Here is a 26,306-nt window from a genome sequence, read left to right as displayed (position 1 = left end):
ATATTTTAATATTATTTGTCAGTGTGATTATGTATCAGTTGTGTTTTACAATTTTAATTTTGAGAATGTATCTTTTAAATGTTTCCATCACATTATTCTTTGTGCTAAACCTAAACTAACATTTGAAAATCGTTGCTGAACATTTTTTATAATGTTCACCTAAAAGCAGCGTGTGCTATCATTGTAGGGAGTTAGAAGTATTTAGTGACAGTAATACTTAAGTAAAATATAGAAACAAAAAGTACAGTAATGAAATACTTATACCCACCTCTAAGGTTGTGCTATACAGAGACAATTGTATTTAGAAACATTTAGGCCTTCCTCATAGTAAACCATACAAAAAAAAGTATGTTAGTGCATTTTAAAATATTTCCAATGTACTAATATACATGTGCTAGCACAATTGCACTAAAATCAGCCAAAAATAATAGATCGAAACATATTAATCATAATGTCAAAGCAATATATAAAAATAACAGACAAGAGGGAGTGCTATACTGAGACTACAGCACAGCGGTCTCAGTATCTCATGGTATTGCACAATCGTAATGCATTATTTGTGATTATTTTCATACTTTTATCACAATTCATTATTAGACTTTGCTCTACAACCATATGCAAAAGTTTTGGCACCCATGTTAAAACGATTTTTGAATTGGTTTTCTAAGGAAGGATAAGTGCACATCCTCAACAGAGAACACACTTTATTTTAATATACAACTATCATTAATTTACTTAAGAATTTAACACATTGGGCAATAATGAAATACTCAATTAATACAATAATTAAAATGTGTTAATATGACCACATTTTATATTCCTTTATTTTAATTTTTCAATGTGTTCAATTTAGTAAATAGAATCTGGGATCCAAAATTTATTTTTACTTACATGTAATCTAAACAAGAGTGTTTAAACTTCTTGCTGCAAATCTTTAGGGGGTGTTCTTTGGAAACTTTGCATGGTCTTAAAAAGTGACTTTAAGGTAGACAGGCATAAAAAAAGAACATCCAAAGTTACTTGTTGTTGATCGTCTTGGAGAAAACTAACTGCTTTAGACTGTAGCGACCAATTCTTTAAAAAAAATCTTCAAATTGTTCAAATTTGATTTGAATTTGATTTATTTGGTGCCCTTGTGAGATCCCCTGAAGTTATTTAGCATTTCTACTGAATTAGCCTTAATGGTATTTAAATGTGGCTTTTATCATTACAATATATATATATATAAGATATTCTTCTTATTTTCATATATGTATTTTTATTATATGTACACTAATAATACATTACTACTAATAATATAATTAATATATGTATTATTATTATCCTCATCATTTTCATAACTATAATGATACAATAGTGATTACTGCTACTGTCAGATACCTAATCTTAAACCCAAAGTGACACAACATTTAGCATTTCTAACCACTACACTGCTATACACGGAGCATAATGATATATACAATTAAATTACCCACCGAGTATGTGTAAACTCAAATCAAATCAAATCAAATTTTATTTGTCACATACATAGTAATACACAGTATAACTTGCAGTGAAATGCTTTTTTGACAGTCTGCCCACATCAGAGCTATTCAATAAGATCTAAATTTAAACTAAACCTTAACTTAATGAAATAAAGTGCAAAAGTGCAAAAAAAAAACAAATTTGTATAAATAAAATAAAAGTTACATTTAAGTTAAAAAATAAAATATGAAAATATAGAAATATAAGAAGCAAAAAAAAAAATACAGATGGAATAGTGCATGTCTGTATATGTATATATATATAAATATGTACATATTTATCTGTATGTGAGTGTATGTGTGAGTTAAAAAGAAATATTTGCATTATTGTCCGTAGTGAGTTGTCCGTGAGCCTTAGTTGTGTATTGTAGTAAGTGAGGGTCCAGTTTGTGTATGTAGATATTTTAATTTAGTGTCCTAGTCCCTAGGATGGGATCCTAGGATTTAGTGTCCTAGGATGGCTTGTGGAAAAAAGCTCCTCCTCATTCTCTCTGTGTTAGCCTTCAGGGTTCTTAAGCGTTTCCCCGAGGGCAACAGAGAAAACAGTCAATTGTTGGGATGACTGGGGTCCTTCACAATCTTCTTGGCCTTGGTCCAACACCACTTCTTATAGATGCACTGCAGGTCAGGAAACTCCATCCTAGTGATTCGCTCTGCTGAACGTCTCACTCGTTGTAGCGCTTGCCTGTCCTGCTTGGTGCTGTTCCCAAACCAGACTGTGATGTTCCCCGTGAGGATGCTCTCGATGGTGCAGGAGTAGAAGGATCGTAGTACCTTGGAGGGCAGTCTGAAGTCTCTCAGTCGTCTCAGGCTATGGTGTTGATGTGGCAACTCCATGACAAGTCCTGAGAGATGGTCTCTCCAAGGTATTTGAAGCTTTTTTACCCTTTCCACTGCCGTTCCACTGATGTGGACAGGTTGATAGCTCCTCTGCTGTTTCCTGCTAAAGTCCACAATCAGCTCCTTCGTTTTGCTGGCATTTAGCTGGAGATTATTATCCTGGCACCAGTTCTCCAGGGTTCTAATCTCTTCCAGGTAGGCCTTCTCGTTATTTCCTGAGATCAGGCCCCCCACAACTGTGTCGTCAGCAAACTTAATGATGTTGGTGGAGCTGGAAGTGGCTTTGCAGACTGAGGTGTACAGTGAGTACAGCAGAGGGCTAAGGACACAGCCCGACGTCATCGGAGCTGCGCCGGAACATGTCCCAATCCGCGTCATCAAGAGCGCCCTGTAGCGCGGCCACTGATTGGTCCGTCCAGCGCGCGACCTCTCTCACCACCAGAAGCTCTTGCTTCAGCCTTTGTTTATATTTTGGTTGGAGAAAGATGGCGGCGTGGTCTGACTTTCCAAACGGTGGTACTGACTGCGCTTTGTAGCTGTCTTTGTGTGTGGTATAGCAGTGATCTAAAGTCCGGTGGCCCCGGGTGGGGCAGGTGATGTGTTGGTGAAAGTTCGCTGCCACACTTTTGAGGTTGGCGTTGTTAAAATCCCCAACAACGAGTGTGGCGTCCTTATGGTGGCTTTGGAGCTGTGTGAGTGTGTCATGAAGCTCACACAGCGCGGTGTCCTTCTGTACATCGGGTGGAATGTACACTGTACAGATGATGACTGAGGTGAACTCCCGAGGAAGATAGAAGGGACGAAACTTTAGGGCGAGCAGCTCCAGGTTTGGTATGCAGGAGCGTACAAGGGTCACAACATTAGCACTGTTGCACCACTTGTTGTTCACCATGATACATACTCCACCACCTCTTGACTTTCCCGACTCCACGGTTCTGTCCATGCGACGTACAAAGAAGAACTCGGCCGGCTGGCTGGCGTGGTCCGGTATCGCTGGGTTCAGCCATGTCTCGGTGAAACAGAGAAGGTTGCAGTCCCGAATGTCTCTCTGGAACTTGATTCTGGCCCGGAGGTCGTCGAGTTTGTTGTCTAGAGACTGGACGTTGGCTAGGAGAATACTAGGCAGAGGTTCCCTGTGTGCCCTGGCTCTCAGTCTGTCTCTGGCGCCGGTTCGCTTTCCTCTGTGTCGCTTCTTGTGGAGTTTGTCGTCCCATTCTTTGTCCTCCTTCAGGATTTCTCTCGGCCAGCTTGGATCCGGAGTTAACAGCGGTTTAAGGTGAGTGAATTGTAAATTAACAGAAAGAAGAGTCTCTCTGTCATATGCAATACAAGCCATGATGAAAAAGTTTGAATAAAATAGCTAAAAACACTAAATTTAACTAAAAAAATGCTTGATGTGGTCAGAGCAGTCGTTACGGCGGCCGTCGTCAGCGGCGCCATTTTTTTTGGGAAACTCTACATTTTGGGAAACTCTACAGGGCTGTAGTTTTTCATTCATGTTCAGTCCAGTTCATGGACAGGTCACTTATGACATCCCTGGGTTCTGACTGGGAGTTCATAGTGGATCTTCGCTGTAAAACAAGAGCTCTGAACACAACCACCCATTACCTGCCAGCACGATCAGATTCTGTAACAGCTTCATCTAACACTATTCTTAGTGTCTGCAGGGAAACACCGGAGGAGGTTATACAGCTATCGGACAAAAACAAAACTGAAACATCAGGTGGATCTGGGTCAAACTGTAACGCAGGACAAGATAATCAGACAGTGATTATCTTCTGATCTCACAGACAGTGGGAAGAACAAGAAGAAGAGGGAAACAGATGAAGTGTGTGTGTGTGTGTGTGTGTGTGTGTGTGCGTGTGTACATGCACAGTGCAAAATAAACAAGGGATACAGATTCGGTAGCAAACTTACAAAACAATTTCTTATGCATTTAGCTGGTGACTGCTCCTCACTCTCAGGTGCTGGCAGCCCCACAGAGGATGAACCTGTGGTAATAAAAACGAATAAAATAAGCTCACCATGTTAAATGTCATATTTAAACTAAAAGTAACAGTCTTTCAACCACCAAAGTCTACAAAAAAAAAAAACATGATCTGGGAGCAGCCTCTGTTCAGTACTCACTAATACCATCATCAACTGAGGAGGCACCGGCACTTGATTGGGCAGGTGGAGCTGTTCGATACAAATACTTCAACAACGCTCCTGAAAAATTTGTGGTGACCAAAAGTCAAGTTTATAAGCACAATAGGACTAAACCTGGCCCATCTGTCAGAGGACTAGATTGGTGTGATGGAATTATTTAATTATTGACCATATACTGTCATACACAGTTATTTTATATATTTCTTCTGTCTGTTTTTCTTTGTCTCCCTTATCCTATGAACGTGGCAGCAAGATAAATTTACCTCGGAAAAAAACTGTGACTAACTGAGCAGTAACCTGAGGCCTATTCTCACTCAGGAATGATAGCCAGGTCCATGGTGGACTCCTAGCCTAGCACTAGATGTTTTCTGTCACCAACTTTAATTAGCTGACAGCGCTCATTATTAGCTACCACGACGGCCTAGTTAGTCTAGCACATAGGGGAGGTCCATGAATAAATACTGAACAGCCCTGAAATCTTTAATGCACCTAATTCTCTATTTTAACAGGTTATATTTAGCTAGCTATATTGTATTTGATAGCTAGCTAATGTTAGCTAGCTACTGGGCGCGTTTTGTTAGCTAGCCCGCTAACCATGAACTGAACCGAAGGCTTGGTTAATGATGATATTGTAATATTAGACATGCTAACCTACCTTTGTCTTGCTGTTTTCTCTCTCATTCCAGCTTCTTCTTCTTCTTTTTTCTCTGCTCCAGGGGGGTAGTTTCTTTTTTAAGACATGGGAGAAATACACCTATTAGCGTTGAGCAGCCATCCCCAGCGCCACGGGGAGCAGAGAGGATGAAGGGACTTAAGAGCTCGAGAGCCCAACAGTGCCGAGCCCGGGTATCGAACCCACAACCCTGTACCCAATAGCCCGGAGCTCTAACCGCTGAGAGCACCAAGATCTTTTTTTTTAAATCATGTATATATTAATAACATTGAATAAAAAAAGAAATTATATTACACAGGTAAAAAAATGTTTATATTAATTTAATTTATAGTTTACAATATAGTTCACAATATCGCTTTCTGAAAATCCTCCTTATTTAAATTTAGCCCGGTGTGAAAGGGAATTGCGCAATATGCAGAGGTGGTCGGAGTTAAGGGACCTGTCGGTCGGCTCTGTGTGTGTGTGTATGTATGCTCACTGCCTCTAGTTCACTAGTGTGTGTGTGTGTGTTCAAATTACCTGCCTCTTACATGCCTCTATACCTTCACCTTAAACTCTTGGGGGCCCCCTGGTGGCGTTGGGGCCCTGAGCGGCGGTAATAATTACTTACTAATTATTATTATAATGATAGTTATTTATCAAATAGCTATCGTTATAATATATATATATATATATATATATATATATATATAGCTATACATTATAATATATAGTTGTTTTTTTTGTTCATCTTATTGCTAATCTATCATTACTGAGAAGTTTTATCTCGATTAAGCGTTGCTGTTTAACTTGTGAATAATGTGAATCACATATTAGCCAGTTCAACGATATAATATTGTTATATAAAGCTGATACCAACAGGCAACGCTAGCTATCGTGTAATCGCTGTCCGCTATCGAGCTAGTTCCTTTAGCGCGTGTTAGCTTGATACGTCCCATCACCCTGACGCGTCATCTCTCCTGACTGTTCCATTGGGTGTAATTGACCACGTGATTTTTTGCTCGTTCACGATGTGTCACGACCGTGGCTCTGCTTTGCACTGGCTTCGCTGGCCTTTGTCCGGCTAGCTTGGCTTAGGTAAGATGAGTGGTTCTGAAGCCAGGGATCAGTTCTCCTGAGAGCAGAGCGCTGTAGACGGGTAGGGGACAAAGCCAGAGGACTGACCCTTCTGAGTCTTGGTTACATTCAGTATATGTTGAACAAGTATAAATAAGCGGCACATATTCAAATGGAAAGTTCATCTTTGGCCCTGATGACGCGACCAGCACCAAATATTTGTAGCAGTAACTCTGATAGGCTGAAGGCTGTATTTCAGGCCCCATGTCTGTCCTAGCAAGGTAAAGATTGTCCACAAGAGGGAGTTACTTACACTCAAATCACAGCTTTTCTGACAATGGCAATAAGTGCATTAATAAAATAACATGTAATATAAAATAAATACGTTCTAGTACATATTTCAAATATATTTAGATATGTATATTTCTGTGTTATTTCGAGATCACAAAGAAAGAAATATATGCCCAATTATGCCCAGTTATGCCCAAGTATGCTCTGTTGATGTGTGCTGTGATCAGAAGCTAACAGCAGCCTCTGATACACACCTCATTCATGCAATTATCTAAGCAGCTAATCAGCAGTGTCAGCAGCGCAATGCATAAAATCATGCAAATACAGGCCAGTAGCCTCAGATAATTTACCACATCAACCATCAGAACATGGAAAAAATATGATCTCAGTGATATTGAGAGTGGCATGATTGGTGCGCTGCCATCCGAAATGCCTCACTGATTAAAGAGGTCAACAGAGCTACTATATTTACCCATCCGTGCAGTGAAGAAAGCTGAGGCTGCGGTGGGCACAGGCTAACCAAAACTGTATTTCTTTGGGCACTTTGGGCCTGTTTTTATGCAATATTCGCAATATTTTTGCATTCATTTTACATTGATTTAATAAATAAAAGGTAATACCATATGCTTTTAATCCTTGCAGTATTATACTGCACGGAATTTCACATAAAATATGTACTGAATATAAAACTGAAGTACTGAATTTAAAAGTACATAAAATATGTACTTTTAAAAGTATATATAACTACTGTAAAAATGTTCCAAATTAAGTATATAATATAATATAAATATACTTTTTAATGTAAATTAAAAAAGAAATAAAAAAAAGGAAGTACGTTGAAGGTTTATCCTAAGAGACCGTTTGTTTACTGTGGTTTCTGCGATACTGACAGCCGGTTCTATTTTACTGGCCAATCACAGCGAAGGAGGCGGGACTTGACGGAATACGGGTGGTGCTGGAGGCGACGACCGCAAACCCGTTCTGAGCACATGACTCTGCTCGCGTCACATGACCTGTATTTTCTACCCTCCTAAAGATGGCTGCGCACTTGTCTTACGGCAGAGTAAATCTCAACATTTTGAGAGAAGCTGCGAGGAAAGAGCTTCGGGAATTTCTGGATAAATGTGCTGGGAGTAAGGTAGAGTGAATATCTCTGGGAAAAGTGTTACAGACGTTGACAGCGGGCGATTTTAGGAGGGCTGTTGTCCTCATTTTTTGCTAACGTTGGCTAGCTCTCAATAGGCCACCAGTCATGGACTTGTCCTGCGACGTGTTATGACTTTTCATAATACGGTGTATATTGCAACGTGTGTTGGAAAACTGTTCACCATATATCATATTTTTGCACACATAAGTCACAAACGCAATGCCTTTGAAATTGTGTTTTTACATCGCTGTGGCCATATGCACTCAACATAGGTTTTAGTGGGGAATGGCTTTGCCCTGTCTTATTTTCACATGCACATCTTTTAACAAATTGACAGTCACACCAAGGCCATGCCCTTTTACTTGGTGAAGATAGAAGATCTCAGATTGAAATGTTCTCTAAAGGCTGAGAAAGCTGCTTTCAGTCAATATACACAAATTAACGCCCTGCCTTGTAGCTCATGTTGTTTTTAGCAAGTGAGCTGTTTCAGGTTTTCATCTGTTTGTCTGTAGGCTATCGTATGGGACGAGTACCTTACTGGACCATTTGGCTTGATAGCACAGTATTCCTTGTTGAAGGTGAGATGTTCATTTAGCTTCAAGGTCAATAATATGTCATGTATGTATGCTGACACTGCTTATGTCCGTGTATTTTATGCCATTGGATGACCAAAGACTCCAGGATCTACAGGCTGCATGTCCATTTGGCTCCATAACATTGAACATAGACCTTGCAGAATTGAACAGTTAATCACACAAATATTCTGTAAACAAATAATGAGAAATGAGAATATCATTTTCTTTGTCTATTTTGTGTGATGGAGTAGACGCGTTTACAGAGAGAGAGAGAAAACAACAAATTATCAACTTTTGAGTTAAATAAGTAGGCGTGACAGGGTGGTAAACATGCTTGATTCAAAATGTCTTATTAGCAGATTTCTGTTTAGAGTTCAGGGTATCATATCTTATGGAATGACCCTTCATACAGTTTTACACAGAATTGTCGCTTCAAGTAAACATAAAGTATCTGAAAATTACCAAATCATAGCAACCGTAAATAGGCTGTGTACCTATGACGAGCTTTTAGAGTTGCACTTTAGACTAAATATGAATGTCTCTGAACGGAAAAGTTTGCTGTACTTCAAGGCTAGGTAACATGTCCAGGAAACAGCTTGTTTTAGTTTAGTTTAGTGGTGAATAAAAACACAGCATTGGCAATGATGGCAGCTTTTTTTTTGTTGTATTGTTCTTTCTTCTCAAGGAACATGAGGTGGAAAAAATGTTCACACTCAAAGGGGGACGAGTGCCCCCTGCTGACGTCAAAAACATTATCTTCTTTGTCCGTCCGAGATTGGAGTTGATGGATATCATTGCAGAGAATGTAATGAGGTTAGTCTCTTTCTCTCTCTGTCTATTGTTCTTTCTCTCTTCCCATATTAATGATGTTTTGATCTTCTCCAGTGGAGGAAACGTCCATTTAGCAACCTCCCGAACAGGAATTGAGAAATACCAAGTTAAATTATTTGATGGGTGATATATGTAAATGAGCTATGCGCTAACTGGCTGCCATTTGAAGAGGTGTTTGTAATTTTCCCAGTTTTCCACCTGTTAGTTAGGACTTCCCTGTCACACAGTGCTACCAGCAATGGGAGGATGAAGCCTAGCATTTGCTTTGTCCATGTCACATAAGGCCAGACAACATCTTTTGAACTGCAGCTAATGCAGTGTCATTGGACAGCTGAATGTGCATGGAGGAAAATGCTAATTGCCAACTCTGTTTCACATCAGCTAACAGGCACCTGGCTGGCATTGCATTAATTGGTTTAGGGAGAGGGAGGTCTGTCCCACCCACCCAACAAGAGCAAGGCCAATTCTGCTATGTGGAACTGACTCCCAGCCACTCCCTGCTCCTACTCCTCTATTATTTATCAATAAGGAACCTTTAATTCTATGTTAGATCTGATGATTCATCATATAGGTGGGTGCTAAAGGCCTTGTTTAACAAACCTCTCTGTTCACTTTGTTTTTCTCTCAGTGAGGACAAGATGCAGCCACCACGAGAGTTCCACATACTGTTCGTTCCCCGGCGGAGTCTTCTGTGTGAGCAGCGGCTAAAAGAGCAGGGCGTGCTCAACTCCTTCACCAACATCGACGAGTACATCCTGGACCTTATCCCTTATGATGGAGACTTGCTTTCCATGGAGTCAGAGAGCGCATTCAGGGTACCACCTGGAGCTTTAGATATGTGTCCCAAACCTGTTTAAACCTGTTTCGTTTTTTTGAAGAAGAGCAGTCAGCCATTTTATCACTCAAAATGAAATGAGTTGTTTTACTGTGACTTTAGGTTTGACCTTCTCTTGTTTTCCTCTTTCTTTTTTTTGTTTGGTTTTGTTTTCGTTTGTTATTTGAAGGAATGTTATCTAGAGAATGACCAGACAAGCCTGTATCACACTGCAAAGGGGCTGATGACTCTGCAGGCTCTGTATGGAACGATACCTCAGATATTTGGGAAAGGAGAATGTGCACGGGTGAGTGGGCCGCACAACACTAATCCATCAAATCAGTAACAGGGTGGGCATGTGCACGACACGTGGCTGGCCCTTCCTAGCTACGTGTTAAACTACATGCATTGTCATTGAGAGGTACCAGAAACAGCCAAATGGAAAAAGAATTGACAAACAAAGCTGAACAGAAATTTCTTAGATGATGCAGGAGGGGAAGACGCATGTAAACATTGGTGAGGCATTTGGACCAGTAACTGGATGGTGGAGAGACCTCAGAACGTTGAAAGACATGAAAAGATGTTGTTCAATTCCTGTTTAATTGGTTTGACTAGCAGCACTGATGGGAAGTGTGTATTAGTTTTGCTGTTGAGTTGCCAAGTGCCTTGTAAATCAGTACTATTTCTTGCTCTCTTTCTGTTTCCCTATAGCATGTGGCTAACATGATGTTGCGGATGAAGAGGGAGTTTGCTGGTAGTCAGAATCAGATCCTGCCTGTGTTCGACACACTGCTGTTGCTGGACCGCAATGTGGATCTTCTCACACCACTGGCCACACAGCTCACATATGAGGGCCTCATTGATGAAATCTATGGAATCACTAACGGTATGGCTTTATACACATTTAGAAGTTATGTCAATAAATATGTGTTTGTTTGTTTTTTTATTACCTTTGCAGCGTTCTTGTTTTTGTCCACTCTAGTATATGAAAAAGACTTAAGTATTAGGTCATGAGTTCATTCAGGTGTGTTAAGGTAATAGTTGCACAGTTTCCTCCTTTTCCCAAATGAAATCTCAAACAGCCAAGACATGTTAGTCTGAAGTTTGATCCTGTAGTTTAGTACTGGAGCTAAAAGTAGCCAACAGTGCAGCCATGGAACAGATAAAGCCTAGACCTCACCAATAATCTGCAACATGCGGAATTCAAGTGGTTAAATGCAAAGCACCTCATTGACATGACTTGTAACTCACTCACATTTAAAAGGTCTAAAAATGTTTGCTGTTAGTACACAAACACTGTGTGTCCTTGTTTTTGTGTTGTTGTTTTTTGTTGTTGTTTATTTTAAAGGTTTTGCTTGTTTGTAAACTGCCTTTCTTTGCCAGGTTATGTAAAACTGCCCCCTGAGAAGTTTGCTCAGAAGAAGCCCGGAGAAGGAGGTAAAGATCTGCCGACAGAGCCGAAGAAACTGCAGCTCAACTCGGCCGAGGAGCTGTACGCTGAAATCCGAGACAAGAACTTCAATGCCGTGGGGGCAGCCCTCAGCAAGAAGGCCAAGATCATCTCTGCTGCTTTTGAGGTTTGTGGCTAACCCTTCAAAGCTACAAAGCTGGATAAAAAGTTATTTGTGGTTCTGCCAAAGAAATGTGATGTAAATTTAGAAAAATATTTTTGTAAAGATTTTAATGAGATTTTGAGAGAAAACATGATGAGATGCAATACTTAAAACTAGAAAATGGTCTATAGCAGTTATGAAGTCACAGCAGTAGAACACCGCAGTAGAGCATTTCTATTGGTCTATTAATCCAGAATTATTCGCACAAAACTGAAGATGCATGTTTTTCATTGGACAGCAGCAATATTCAGATTGTCCTTTGGTCAGAGGTAGTAGTGGGAAATAAAGCCAGAAGGACTTAACGAAAACTGTAATAGTGTGCTTTGGGTGGTTCCTGTCAGACCCAGTAGGGGGCAGTTATATTAGTAATATTACTACAGACATGTAGGTTGGCATAATAAGTTTTTTGCCCAAAATAGCCATTTCATGCCTACAAACCACACTTTTGCTGTTTTAAGTTTGGCTTGTGTGCCCACAAGACAAGAAGAGTTAAATTCTGCGGTGTCTGTAATAATGCCTCAATTGATGATAAAATCCTGGAAGCAAATTATAGAAGCAGGAGACCAGCAGTTATTAAATGTGAATATACTCTTTAAAAAAACACCAACAGCTTCATACTTATGAAGTGCACATTTATTCTTTTTATTGATTTATTTATTGTTATTGTTTTATATTTATTCCATTTTTTAAAATGGACTATGTGACCTTTTCTATTTGTTCTCAGAACCACCTTTCTTTATCTCTCCTAGGAACGCCACAATGCGAAGACAGTAGGAGAGATCAAGCAGTTTGTATCCCAGCTGCCCCACATGCAGGCTGCTCGGAACTCACTAGCCAATCACACGTCCATTGCTGAGCTCATCAAGGACATCACCAGTGTGTTCTCTTCCCCCTCTTTCTACAGTTCTTTCTTGTTTCATCACTGTCAGGTTTTTGTAATAACATGTGAACAACTTCTAATCTCTTTCAGCCTCAGAAGTCTTTTTTGACAATTTAACAGTAGAGCAAGAATTTATGACTGGAGTGGATACAGACAAGGTAGGTGCCTATTATCTTTATGTAAATGAATGATTTAGCAATAAAGACATAGTAACATTGTCCAGCAAAATGTGTGTGACTAGAATGTACTGTGTGACTGTGATAGAATGTACTCAGTACCTACTTTGCTGGTTATACATAATGCGTAACCCACTTATATTTTTGCAGGTTAATACATACATAGAGGACAGTATAGCACAGAAGGACCCTCTTATCAAGATCCTCCGGCTGGTCTGCATGCAGTCCGTCTGCAACAACGGCCTGAAACAGAAAGTCCTCGACCACTACAAGAGAGAGATCCTGCAGGTGCAGCTACAGTTTTGATTGGACTTCTACCTGCTGTTAGCAGCTCTGCTTTAATGATGACTATCTGATCATGTTTTTTAGACCAGTAGTACATAGTCTGTAAACTTAAGCTGTAAAGTGGAATTGAATGGAAATGTTTATTGGCAATGAATTGGAGCCATAATTGGCCCATCAATTTAATTTAATTACATCTTTGCATATGTAGACATATGGATATGAGCACATCCTAACCCTGAACAACCTGGAGAAGGTTGGCTTGCTCAAACTGCAAATCACCACAAGGAACAACTACCCCACAATTAGGAAAACCCTCAAGCTCTGGATGGAGGATGCAAACGAACAGGTTAGTGAGGAGATAAAGAGGGAAAACAAGTAGACTTCAATATATATTATACATTCCTTGAACTGCTCAATGAGTAATTGAGATTTTGAATAATATAGGCTTTTGAATAATTCCTCATAGGTATTGGGTATGAATTGGCAATGACATTCGAATTATTGCTCCTAAAGGGACCCCATCATAGAAAACTAAAGCCATGCAAATGTTGTAAAAGAATATGCAAAATTAAAGTAATCATTAGTAAAGTTGGGGTTAAACATAATTAAACAACCAAGGAATGTTTTAATTTCAGAAGTTTGCTTTCTTTAGCGGTAGAGCTACACGGCTAATGGCAGTTACCATAGATGGCTAATTATAGACAGTTATATAGCTTATAAAGTGTTAAAAACTTTAAGGTCCAGTTTGAAATGAACTAAATATATTTTTGTGTATAATTGTGTAAATATATTTGACACCTTTTTGTATTTCACCCTGTGCCTTTTAAAATGCAGGCAGTGTGGTAATTCTACACAATGTCTCTTACTACCAGAACCCCAATGACATCTCGTACGTGTACAGTGGTTATGCTCCACTCAGTGTGCGGCTGACCCAGCTGCTGGCCCGGCCGGGGTGGCGCAGCATTGAGGAGGTGCTGAAAATGCTGCCCGGCCCACACTTTGAAGAGAGGCAGCAGCTTCCAACTGGTCTTCATAAGAAACGTGAGTAATGACATATATATACAGTAGGGGAAAAAGTATTTAGTCAGTCACCAATTGTGCAAGTTCTCCCACTTAAAAAGATGAGAGAGGCCTGACATCATTGACATAATTGACATCATAGGTAGACCTCAACTATGAGAGACAAAATGAGAAAAAAAATCACAATTGATTTTTAAAGAATTTATTTGCAAATAATGGTGGAAAATAAGTATTTGGTCAATAACAAAAGTTCATCTCAATACTTTGTTATATATCCTTTGTTGGAAATGACCGAGGTCAAACGTTTTCTGTAAGTCTTCACAAGGTTGGCACACACCGTTGCTGGTATGTTGGCCCATTCCTCCATGCAGATCTCCTCTAGAGCAGTGATGTTTTGGGGCTGTCGGCAGGCAACACAGACTTTCAACTCCCTCCAAAGGTTTTCTATGGGGTTGAGATCTAGAGACTGGCTAGGCCACTCCAGGACCTTGAAATGCTTCTTGCGAAGCCACTCCTTTGTTGCCCTGGCAGTGTGCTTGGGATCATTGTCATGCTAAAAGACCCAGCCACATTTTATCTTCAATGCCCTTGTTGATTGAAGGAGGTTTGCACTCAAAATCTCACAATACATGGCCCCATTCATCCTTACATGTACACGGACCAGTCGTCCTAGTCCCTTTGCAGAGAAACAGCCCCAAAGCATGATGTTGCCACCCCCATGCTTGGTATGGTGTTCTTTGAATGCAACTCAGCATTCACTCTTCTCCAAACACAACGAGTTGTGTTTGTATCAAACAGTTCTACTTTGGTTTCATCTGACCATAAGACATTCTCCCAATACTCTTCCGGAACATCCAAATGCTCTCTAGCAAACTTCAGAGGCGCCCGGATATGTACTGGCTTAAGCAGGGGAACACGTCTGGCACTGCAAGATGTGTGTCCCTGGCGGCGTAGTGTGTTACCTTTGTAACGTTGGTCCCAGCTTTCTGCAGGTCATTCACTAGGTCCCCCCGTGTGGTTCTGGGATTTTTGCTCACCGTTCTTGTGATCATTTTGACCCCACAGGCTGAGATCTTGCGTGGAGCCCCTGAACGAGGGAGATTAGCAGTGGTCTTGTAGGTCTCCCATTTTCTAAATCTCCCACAGTATATTTCTTCACACCAAGCTGCTTGTCTATTGCAGATTCAGTCTTCCCAGCCTGGTGCAGGTCTACAATTTTGTTTCTAGTGTCCTTCGACAGCTCTTTGGTCTTCACTATAGTGGAGTTTGGAGTGTGACTGTTTGAGGTTGTGGGCAGGTGTCTTTTATACTGTTAACGAGTTCAAACAGGTGCCATTAATACAGGTAATAAGTGGAGGACAGAGAAGCCTCTTAAAGAAGAAGTTACAGGTCTGTGACAGCCAGAAATCTTGCTTGTTTGTAGGTGACCAATTACTTATTTTCCACCATTATTTGCAAATAAATTCTTTAAAACTCATTATCATTACCCCAGAATTAGATATAACATAGAAGCAGGTATATTCTAGAGACAAGTATAAGTATTTTCTCTGAGGGGCTATAGGAAGAGACTACTTTTATCAACATAGAGAAGCTAGGGGTTCAGATGATATCCACCTAATACTAAAAAGTGTAGGTTAGCAGTTTTAGCGGCAATAAGTGTTATCGTAATAAATCTAGGGTTCACCCCTATTTGTTCTGGTAACACAGACTCCTCTCCTTGTATGGCCAGTCTTGGTAAATTAGGTAGATCCACTTTAGTGATCTGAAATAATCTCAGAAACCTTCCAATATCCATCCAGATCAGGGCAAGACCACAGCATATGTTGCAATCCCAAATTTACATGTGAGAAAATATCTTAATCAATCTTTTTCCATTTGATACAAGCTTTCAGAAGTGAGGTATACCCAAAGAATAATATTAAACTGAATTAACTTATTATTAAAGGAAAGGATGTGTGCATCTCCAAGTCAAGGGGGGTTCTGCAGCGTTACACCGTTCTTGCAAGCTTTGTCCTTCCCGCTTCACCAAAAGTTTGTTCTAGTGCTTTAAGCAGCTGGCCAAACTAGGAATACAAACAACGGAACACGCTGTTCTCCTTATTACAATTCAGTGGAGCTGTACAATAGCAGTACATGTACTCTGGCTAGAGTGAGGCAGACAAATCATGGCTAACTAGTTGCAGTTATACTTTACATTATACTTGGCCCCATCTAAAAAAATGAATGAAACTGAACTGATTTTTTTGTTTTAAATAAATATTTTTTGATCAGACTAAGTATTGTATTGGGAACATGTTTGTGTGTATGTATGTATGCATGAATATGCATTGGCGACTTTTGTGACCTATGCACCTCTGCACATGGCAACCTGCTCTGTAACTTTGTGGCCGAGTTGCTGTGGCTCCTGAACGCAACCTTTTTTCAAATATACCACTCACAGTCGATGGTGGAATATCTAACAGGGAAGAAATTTTACAAACTGGGTTGTCGCAACGAACTGGTGTCCTACCCTATATTGTTTATCTGCATGATTGATATGTCTGCTGAATATATGGCCTGCTCTGCTCTGATTGGCTGTCCTGTATTGGCCCTTGTTAAAAAGCACCCTGCACTTTCATTAAAAAGACACTGTGGGTGTGTGGGGCTGAATGGGGGGAATGTATGTGACCTCACTGTAGCCACGCCCACTGAGTAACAAAAAGTCTGACTGAGTGGCAGGGTTAGCATAGTGTAAATGCCGCTAAAGCACATAACATGTGTGCGACTGACTGTACAAACGGATACAGCAGGAATTCAGAGCTTTCCTTTTACAGACTGCTGAAAGCTCAAAAAAAGAGAAACAATGCATTGCTACAATTCTGAAATCTAGGCACCAAAACGTGGGAGTTTGCAGTTTGGTGAAGTAACCCTCTGAAAACAGGTGGGCAAAAACAAGCCCGCTGTAGTTGCAAATTTAGGGACATGCTAAGTTTGATTAAACAGTAAAGCGAGCAAAACCCAAATGAACCAGTACTAAATGTGCCCAGAAAATGTGGAAAACACTCCTAAGCCCATTCAAGCACAAATTCGAGTGAAATTTATTCTCTAAATGTGTGTAATGTGATTTGATTCTCAGTTCTTGGCTACACATTGCTGTCCATGGGTCATTGATTCTTTGATAATTTGGTTTGATTATCGTCGAGTCCAGCTGCTTTTTAACAACCTGATAATCGATTGTTTCCTTCCCGGTTTGGCAGTTTTCCCTAATAACCTGAGCCATGTTGCAGAATGCATTGCCACTCAGTCTGACTACAGAGTGCGTGTTCCAGAGGGGCAGTGCATACCCGCTATGGGTGGAGATATGTAAAGAAGATGATTCTCTTGACATCATAGAAATAGTGAATCCCAAACAGACTTTATTTGCAGCTTAGTTTCCATTTGTGTACTGTATGGTCCGGAGGAGTAAACAGTATGTTTTGAAACCTTCAAGCTTTACATATTACATATTATATAATTTGCTTTATTTTAATAAAACAAGGGACAATCAGTTCTCTATTATATGGAGCCTTAATGTGTTTTTTTAGCTTTTCAAACTGCAGCAAATCAGCCCTGCTCTAAAAGAATATGCCAAAACAAAACAAATTGCTTGGTCGAACCCTTACTTATAAGCAGTAGAGTAAAACCTGCTTGTATGTAGGCCCATTTACAGCATTAATAAATAAAAGCAGATTTATGACTGAGCGGCAGCTTAGTGTTCTGTTTGCGGTCAGAGGGTTTTGTCATGAAGGCGAATGTGTGAGCTGTAGATAAGAGAAGTCTTTGTCTTCCACATGTTTTGTTTGATCCTGTGGGTGCATGGGGGGGGCGGGGGGTCAACAACAGGTGTTTTGCTGGACATCTGATATATCTGATAAGAAATGTAGTTGAGCATGTATTTGTAAAGCAGGTTTCTAACATTATAGCAGGGGTGTGGAAAGTGTGATGCCATATAAAATCTTACTCACCCTAATTTTATTTATTTATTTATTTATTTATATACCTAACCTCCATCAGCTGCATCTGCAGCGTATGGTCGATTACCACAGTCAATACTTTTTTCCCTGTACTTAGAAAAGAACGGAATCCATTGACTCACAGCAGACCTTGTAATTGAAGCCAGTAGGCTGTTGCATTTCTTCTTATTCTCGTTTTATTCTCGGGATATGTTGACATTATTGCTTGTGTTAACTCACTATATGCTTTTGAGATTGGATTGAAAAAACACCGGTGTATTCTTTTAAACCGTATGTACTGGGAAGAAATGTATGATCACAATTAGTCTCAGGTCTTAAGAGCGAGTGGTTTAGTAAATCATACATCAGTCTGGGTTATTAATAGTGCTCTTACTGCCCGTACATGTCCTGATCTGTCGACAGAGAAGTGATAATTGAGAACGGAACGTGTGTCTGTGTGTGTGATTTAGCGCCTTTTCTTATCACATTCATCCCATTTTTTAAAATTGTGTGTTCACTAGAAATGGCAGATCAGTATTGATGAGGGGAAAAAATTACCTGTAACTCCTGCAACAAATTTAGCCTCAAATGGCGTGTGTGTGTGTTTCTCATGGAGTGTTTAAGTAGTTTGAGCAATTAAAGGAATAGTTTAGCAAAAAAAAGAAAAAAAAAAACATCAAATGAACATGATTTATCACTGACCCGAAGAGCAGTTGATCAGCCAAGACATGTCTCATACCCAATGTGTGCTTCATTAGTCTATAATGGGAGATGCTAGGCTAACATTGCTAACAAGAGCTGGACTTGTCATCTCAGTAAGTGCATGCCCTTAAATTTGCTTTACAAAGGCATTTAAATCTTTTTAAAGGATAAAAAGATTCAGTCGCCTTGATGCCGGCCTTCAGCAGAACACCTCAGTCTCCCGAAAAACATAAAGCGCTCCAAGGCCTTGTGCCCTTGTGATTGTGACAGAGCTAAGCAGTGCTGAGAGAGTGCTAAAGGCCGTTAGCAAATCGCTTTTGCTATATTGGGCAAAACTGAAATATGAGAGGGTTTATGCCACAAGAGTATTAACGACAGGACAACAAGCTGTCTGAGTAACGTTCCTCATAACCTCTGTTCCACGGCTTGTGAAGATCTGTAGTGTAAGGGCGTGGTTGTTTCCAGTGCAGTGTTGTGGGAATTTTATTGTAAATTGACATTTCACTCCTCCGCAGGTCAACAGGGTGAAAACAGGACCACACTGGTGTTCTTTCTTGGTGGCGTGACCTATGCAGAAATCGCTGCTCTTCGCTTTCTCTCTCAGATGGAGGATGGAGGAACGGAGTACATAATCGCCACCACCAAACTCATCAACGGCACCAGCTGGATCAAATCTCTTATGGACCGCCCAGAAGCTCAAATATTCTGAGTCATCTGTTACTGTCCCTGCATTGACTGCCTTCTGTTATTGATGGCTGACGTATGGGGGGGTCTCTCTACAAATGCTGTGGCTCAACTTTTGTTTTCTGTACATATATATTTTTATGTGTTTTGTTCTTGCAACCCTCCACCACCTCCACCTGCCTATTCTTCTTCTGGTAAGTCGGTCACCAACAACTCCCAGTGTGGCCTTTCTTGAAAGCTTCTTAATACCCATTAACTGTAATAAAACAAAGCCACTTTAGAAAAATCCCACAGGTAACTTGCCAATGTTGTGCATCCTCCCCTTAGCATGGAATCACACTGTTCCCAATCAGAACATTCTACTGGGAAAGGAATGTTATTACATAAGTGTGATCATCCCGGCCATTCCGGTTGAGCTCTCCTGCTGAAAAAGAGAAAAAGAGCGTACAGATTTGGAACAAGCTGGAGAGTTGGAGGCAGTTATCAGATGGTTGTGGGTTTGTTGTACAGAATGATTTACAATGCACTTGATGATCTGTTTGTGCTCGTTGGCATTTTAAATAAAAAAAAATGTACTTGCAGATACTGTTGAAGTAGTTTATGAATTCAGCGTGGCAGTCAGGCCATAAGTAGGAATGCCTATGATGAATTTGTTGCTGCTATCGGAATAGGCATAGTATCAGGAAAATTCAGATTCAGGTTGGTATTAACAGACAGTCGAGTTTAAAGCAAACTTACAAATGAATGTATAATTAGGTTCTTTGTAGAGTAGGTTCTTTGTCGAACTCAGTTAAAGGTTGTTGTTTTTTTAAAATAAATGTAATGGTTCTCTGTAGCACCAAAAACATTATTATAGATCAGAAGGTCCCTTTTTCAGTACTATTTAGAACCATTTTAGGTAATAGCGAGAGTAATATTTAGAGAGATGCCAGCTCAGCAAAGGTTATTTGCCATATTTGCCATAGTCCATATTCTTTAGGGCGACTTTTTATGTAACAGTCAGTCACCCTGAGGTAGAACCAATCAGATTGTCTATTTTGAAGAGGGGCGGGACTTTCTCCAACAGCGAAAACAGCGCCACGTCTGGTTCAGCGACAGTAGGGCCTTAACTCAGTAATCCGGTAGATGGTCTACTGTCTACACACACGTGCCCACAAGTTTCGTGAGAGATTGTATGTAGAGCTGACAGTTAGTGTTAGTTAGTCAGTGGCCCATTTGTCTTTTATCAGTCAGAGAAAGGTGGAAATTGTTAGTCAATCGGTTTACACTTGTATGCTCTACCCAAAACATGCTAATGATACTTAGCTAGCTAGCTAATTCTCGGCCAGTATTTAAAGTAAGGGAGAATTAGCGCTAGCTAGCAGTTGTAGCTAATTCTCCATTAGCAAACTTTAAAAAAGGAGCCGTGACGGGGTTTATTTTAAAACTAGTCTGTTCAACGTTTGTTTATAAATTGCATTAAAAGGAGAAACTTTGCTAGGTTAAAAGATCGTTCCACATTTTAGCCCGGACTGCTCTTTAGGTGACACGTGCAGTGAAAAGCGGCCTGCTCTCTTTAATTCTCAGGGTTATAAAGAGAGGTTGGAAAAACAGCGGTCAAAACATTAATCGGACTCCTTTTTTTTTACTGTGTCAGACCTAAACAAACAACTCACGAAGGGGGGAGAATAAAATACAGTACCCCCTTACTTGTAATATATACACTTATCATAACTGGAGGGCTGAAAAGGGCGGCGAGCAGAAGAAGGGGGCGCTAAGCAAAACGTCAGCGCTCTTCTCCCTACAGTGGCAATTAGTCCTATAACAGGCCTCCCGATCAGCCGATAATGGGCCTCTGTCTGGAGCTCTGGCCTGGAATGGAGCATGATTTGACAGCGGTGGACGATGATTGAATTAAGGGGCCATTTGCCATCTCTTCCGGACAAGCTTTACTGTGCTAGAGTTGGAGACGGATCTCAGCACTGATCGATGGCTTAGCCGTGCCTTCAGCTCCAGCAGCATGGTGCAGGAAGCAACGGGGGTGTAGGAAAGAACTGGAAACATGAGGTCCACACTGCTAATAGACCAAAGTCGCCTGTTTGTTTTCATGTAAACATGTAGAATGAACACAACATGTATTGTTGCAGTTAAATCATTGAGAAAGCTGCATCCTTACATCAGATTGAACAGTGCATCTAAGAACAGTATAAAACACCCATATTGAAGTGCCCCAATATAAGTAATCAAACGTAAAACACAGTATCTTATAAATAAATAAGCATCAATAAGGCCGGTGTAAATGTTCGCATACCCTAAACATAGCAAAGGCTCAGACCTTGACTAGGAACAAGTGCTGTGGTCACAATTGGACCTTTTGACCAAAATCAGCAAAGGTCTGTTTGGAGAAAAAGAGAACTGTACGAAAAGACCTTGCCAAATGTGAAGCATGAAGGTGGATCCCTCATGTTTTGAGGTTGTGTTGCTGCCAGTGGCATTGCAACTAATGCACTGATAGACAGAAGTATGGATTCCGAAAAAATATGCAAATGCCAAAGCATCTATTAAAAGGCTGAAACTACCAAGAGGATGGATTCTTCATCAGGATAATCAAAAAAATTGACCACCTGAAGAGACAAAAACCCAAGCATTTGAAATGGCCCTCATAGTTTTTTTGACCTAAATGTGCCTGCATGAAAACTTGTGGACAGACCTTCAACAAGCTGTGCAAGAATAGCTAAGAGGCCTTCTGCAAAAAAGAGTTGCATTATATTTTATATGCTACAGAGACTGTATTCACTTCTTCTCAAATGAAAAAAAAAAACCTTAAACTTAAAAATTGGCAGTTTGGCTGAGGGTGCCTAGACTTTTGCATGGCATGTACTAGACAGCAAATTTGCCAGTGTTAAATGAATACTGTAATATCTAAACTTAACATTAACAGTGTGGATTTAACACTGACACAATTTTGCTGTGTTCTTTCAGAAAAGGTGTGGTTAACCTGACAGGAGAATCGCAAGAAAGGTCTGCGTAATAATTCGTTTACTGTTATCTAACATTCATTTTTTTATTAGTGTTTTTTTTTTTTTTGCCTTTTATTACAATTTATATGTAATTAATATGTCATTTTGAAATGTAATCTTTATATAAAAATCTTTATTTTTGTCTTTATCTTTATAACAGAACATGTGAAGTGATCAGAGGTGTGTGTGTGTGTGTGTTTGTGTGTGTGTGTGTGTGTGTGTGTGTGTGTGTGTGTGTGTGTGTGTTGAACAGCTTGGGGAGGATGTGCCGAGACTGGCCTGTGGAGCAGGTGCTGGATGCTGCGCTTGGGCCATTAGAGGGACCCAAGGGTTTCTGCCTCTTGTAATCAATTTAATTGCCTTCTTTCGGCCACTCCTATAAGCGCGAGCAGCAAACAGAGGCTTTATCCACTCACCTTCATCAGAGGAAGCTCTCAGAAACAGCCAGGAGGAAGCACAGCCACACTTTTTTCACAGCCTGGGCTCATTTGAAAAGAATAAGGCAATTCCACGTAAGTAAAAAGCTTCATCTTTAGGGAGTAAACAGACCATGGCATATGTTCGGCAACAACTGACTGACTGACTAACTGACTGACTTCTCACAGGGGTTCCTTGTTTATACTTTTAGAACTATTAGGCAGAACATGGGTTACTTTAGCTTCGTATGAGGCTCACTTTTTTAAACGTAATTTGATCCCTAAATTATATTTATTTTAAAGATAACTAAAGATTTGCTGCAATGGCCGACTTCAGAGCTTGTTTTCAAGAAATATTAGAAATGAGGAATTGGCTTTTTTTTCTTTCTTTTTGCAGAATCATAGAAGATATGTTTTATTTCTATTTAAAACTACATTTTTCAAAACACATTGCCCTTAGAAATATACAGGCTGCAGCTTTGACAGGCTGTATAACTGATTAAAGGAATAATCCATTGTGTCTCAGCTCAATCTAGCTTTGATCTATCTGAAATATCTACATCTAATAGTTAATTAATAGTTGATGTTACTTAATAGTTAATAGTTAATTAATAGTTGATTAGCAGATTCATGTTGATATGTTCCCCGGTACTTCAGAAAGATCAGAAAACCTGTAAACTTGGTACACACCTCTGATGGAGATGCAGAAGATCTGTTTCAAATCAATGGGTTTTCTGTTCTGTTGGTGGAACAGAAAACTTATTGGCCATGGCAGTGAGCTATACGCTAGAGATCCTGCATGTAGGAGATTGTGTAGGGCTTTCCTTTAATATACTGATCAATGAATGCTGCAGTTTTCAGCCATTTAAAAGCAGTAGCTTATAAATGATTCAAGTGCAAACCTAGCTATCAAAAGTTTAGTCCAATATGTAGCACTGGCAGGTACGTATATCATATTTATTTAACAAGCTTGCAAACAAACATTTATGTCAACAGGTCTCAGGATACCCTCTCTTGGAGGAAGCTTGAAAGCTTGAGAAGAATTGGAAGATGGAGGTGCAGTTTGAAAGGGAACCTTTGACGCTTCGCTTTCTCCGGACTTTCAGAGAACTCCTGAGATTTGTTCTATTCACATACACGGTGTTATTTGGTGCCTTGATCCTCGCTGGATGGACTACGTACTTTATTGTCGCTAAATAAACAGATACGCCATCTTCCAAATGATTGCCTTGATTACCTCGCTAATTAGCTACATTGGGTTACCCGTGTAATTCGAGTGGACATTGTTTGTGTTATACATTTTTGATTTGCTTTTTGGGATATTTGAAAAACTACTGATTTGTGTCAGTATTTTTAATTGCACTACAGATTGGTTTGTCCAATCTAACACATTTAAACCCAGATTACATTAGTTGTAGCTCCATGCCTTGGTTAATGGACTGCATAATTGTGTCTTCTATCAATACAATTTGGATTCAATTTGGATTTAGAGTCTAAACTGTGTGAAGAACATTGGCTTGACATTTTAATGTTATCTGCGATATTTGGGCTGTCTAAAATGTTGTACATGACAAATTGATTGTGAAAAAAAATAGTTCTTAAATAGTTGTCTTGTCCATACCCCACCCCAGTGGAGCTAACAGATTAAATGTAGAACTAGAAATGTACTCTGAAAAGCACAACATGCTCTTTAAAGGAACAGTTCGGCAGAAACTCAAATATGTACAATTTTTGCTTCAGATACAATGGATTATCCAAGATTTATCCAAGACATTTTGCTTCTCTAGTTTTAAACTGGAGATACAAGGCTAACACTGCTAACAAACACTAGAAGTGAATGTGCAACCAAATGATATTCTCCCAATACATGCCCAAAGCTTTTAATATGGGGCGCATGAACGTGTGTGTGAATTTAAACATGAAATTCGTGCTTTTAATTATAATTATGCACCTTAAATGAGTTTTAAAGGTACACTACGCTCACTTTCCCAGGGCAAAGGTGCCTATTTATACTCTTTTAAACATAACTGTTTCTAAATACTATAATAAAAAAAATGCAACCTATAAAATAATATGGTACAATTTTGTTTCCTGACTTGATTCTGTACAAGAAGTAACGGATATCAGAATAATTAGATGGCTCAGGCGTGTTACAGCAGGAACAACACTAATGTCAGACAAGTTCACAATCATTATTCTGAAGATGTTCCGAAACTACCATCTATAGTCCTGCCAAGTTGTATAACAGACTAATGGACAGATCAATGACCAAAACCATTTTCAACCTCTTAAAAGCTGTAGGCTGTTAATTTTTTATGAAGTACCAAGGTTTAATGTTTATCAACAGCACTTTGGCAATACTCCGCTTTGTGCTCTGGAGGTAACTTTTGACATGTAAACAAGTTGTATACAAGCAGGTGCCTCCTACATAACCCACTACACATCTGAATTTGGCTGAATAGTAATTCTTTATTTTTTGCAAATATGCTATTGGAAATGATTTGCATGATATTACTCAAATCAAATTGTACACAGTCTACAATAAAAGTACTTGCTATTCAATAATACACCTGTCACTAATATTTCTAACTTAGAGAACAGTCAGGTGAACATGATGCAGTTGACCTGGAGTATGTGACGTAGCACTTACATGCACAGAAAGATCTCTTAACCTGCTCAAACCTCATCTGGCATCTTTTTTTTTCATTTTTTCTTGATTTGTCTTCGTAAATGCTATTTTTTTATTGAATAAGATCTATTTTTGGTTGTTTATTTATTTGCCATTTTGAAAGTTTTTTGTAGATACTGGTGTGTTTTACTGAGTGGAGATGTTGTATTTTAAATTATTGAAGCACAGGTCAGATACAAAACATGTCTTGACTAATCAACTGCACCTGAGTATGTGATCAATTATGGTAATTGGATTCACATAGAGATGTTATTTTTATTTAGTGTGGGTCAACAGCATATGATGATATAGCTTTCTCTGTTGCAATGTTTTTTTCCCTCAAATAAAAAAAATGTATACATATTCAGAAAAATTTTAACTTATCAATGTAACTGCTGTTTTTAGATGGCATTTAACAATACCCTCACACACACACACACAATAATGCACTGTATTGACTTGTATTCACTGAAGCGGGATTATTGTCATTTGTGTTACATCACATGTAGATGGCAGTTACGGCAGTCTATTACAGTCTACATGTTTTCTCAGAATTTTACATAAAAACAACAAAAATGTCCCAAAGAGGGTCGGGACACCAAAGTGTATTAATCTGGCCCTGGACCTGCCATAATTATTCCAGGCTGTTGAAAAAGTGATTTATACAGGAGTCCAACATATAATATATACATACTGGAAAGTATTTCACAATCATGTTTGTTAACTTAAAATGATGCAGTAAAATGACTTCATGTTTAGTGTGTGTATAGTATGATATATGTGATGTTAATGGAAGTACAATGAAGTACAATTTGGATTTTTGATTTAGGGACATTAAGTTGATTTGATTGAGTTGAGTTGATTTTGTCTGCTCATCACTTAATGCTCCAAACATCTAATTGCACTTTGAGGATAGTGTTAACTGCTAACAGACACTTGCATAGGACTGCATATTGATATTGAGAGATGGTAAAAGTGGAAATAAAAAATGAAA

At 39.5% G+C, this 26,306-nt stretch overlaps 2 protein-coding genes across 3 annotated transcripts in view; both read left to right on the top strand.

The window, feature by feature from the left end:
- The window catches only part of gtf2h3 (general transcription factor IIH, polypeptide 3), a 161,960-nt gene that overhangs the window by 114,273 nt on the left and 21,381 nt on the right, over positions 1 to 26,306 (top strand). The gene's annotated exons all lie outside the window — the stretch shown is intronic.
- Positions 7,559 to 19,694, top strand: vps33a (VPS33A core subunit of CORVET and HOPS complexes). Of its 2 annotated transcripts, XM_072664940.1 has the most exons (13): positions 7,559 to 7,669; positions 8,191 to 8,256; positions 8,939 to 9,066; positions 9,713 to 9,899; positions 10,089 to 10,205; positions 10,610 to 10,784; positions 11,282 to 11,475; positions 12,261 to 12,387; positions 12,482 to 12,549; positions 12,718 to 12,855; positions 13,061 to 13,198; positions 13,725 to 13,893; positions 19,061 to 19,694. In XM_072664940.1, exons 1-13 carry the CDS (start codon positions 7,568 to 7,570, stop codon positions 19,252 to 19,254), a joined length of 1,803 nt encoding a protein of 600 aa, XP_072521041.1. In that variant the 5' UTR covers positions 7,559 to 7,567; the 3' UTR covers positions 19,255 to 19,694. The 2 variants fall into 2 exon arrangements, with proteins under 2 accessions (XP_072521041.1, XP_072521042.1); XM_072664941.1 differs by lacking the exon at positions 19,061 to 19,694 and having other exon boundaries at positions 13,687 to 13,752.

This window comes from Salminus brasiliensis, chromosome 20 (genome assembly GCF_030463535.1).
Source record: "Salminus brasiliensis chromosome 20, fSalBra1.hap2, whole genome shotgun sequence".
NCBI classification, from domain to species: Eukaryota; Metazoa; Chordata; class Actinopteri; order Characiformes; family Bryconidae; genus Salminus; species Salminus brasiliensis.
The sequence above is the reverse complement of the archived record's forward strand: the minus strand, read 5'-3'. Positions and strand labels throughout refer to the sequence as shown.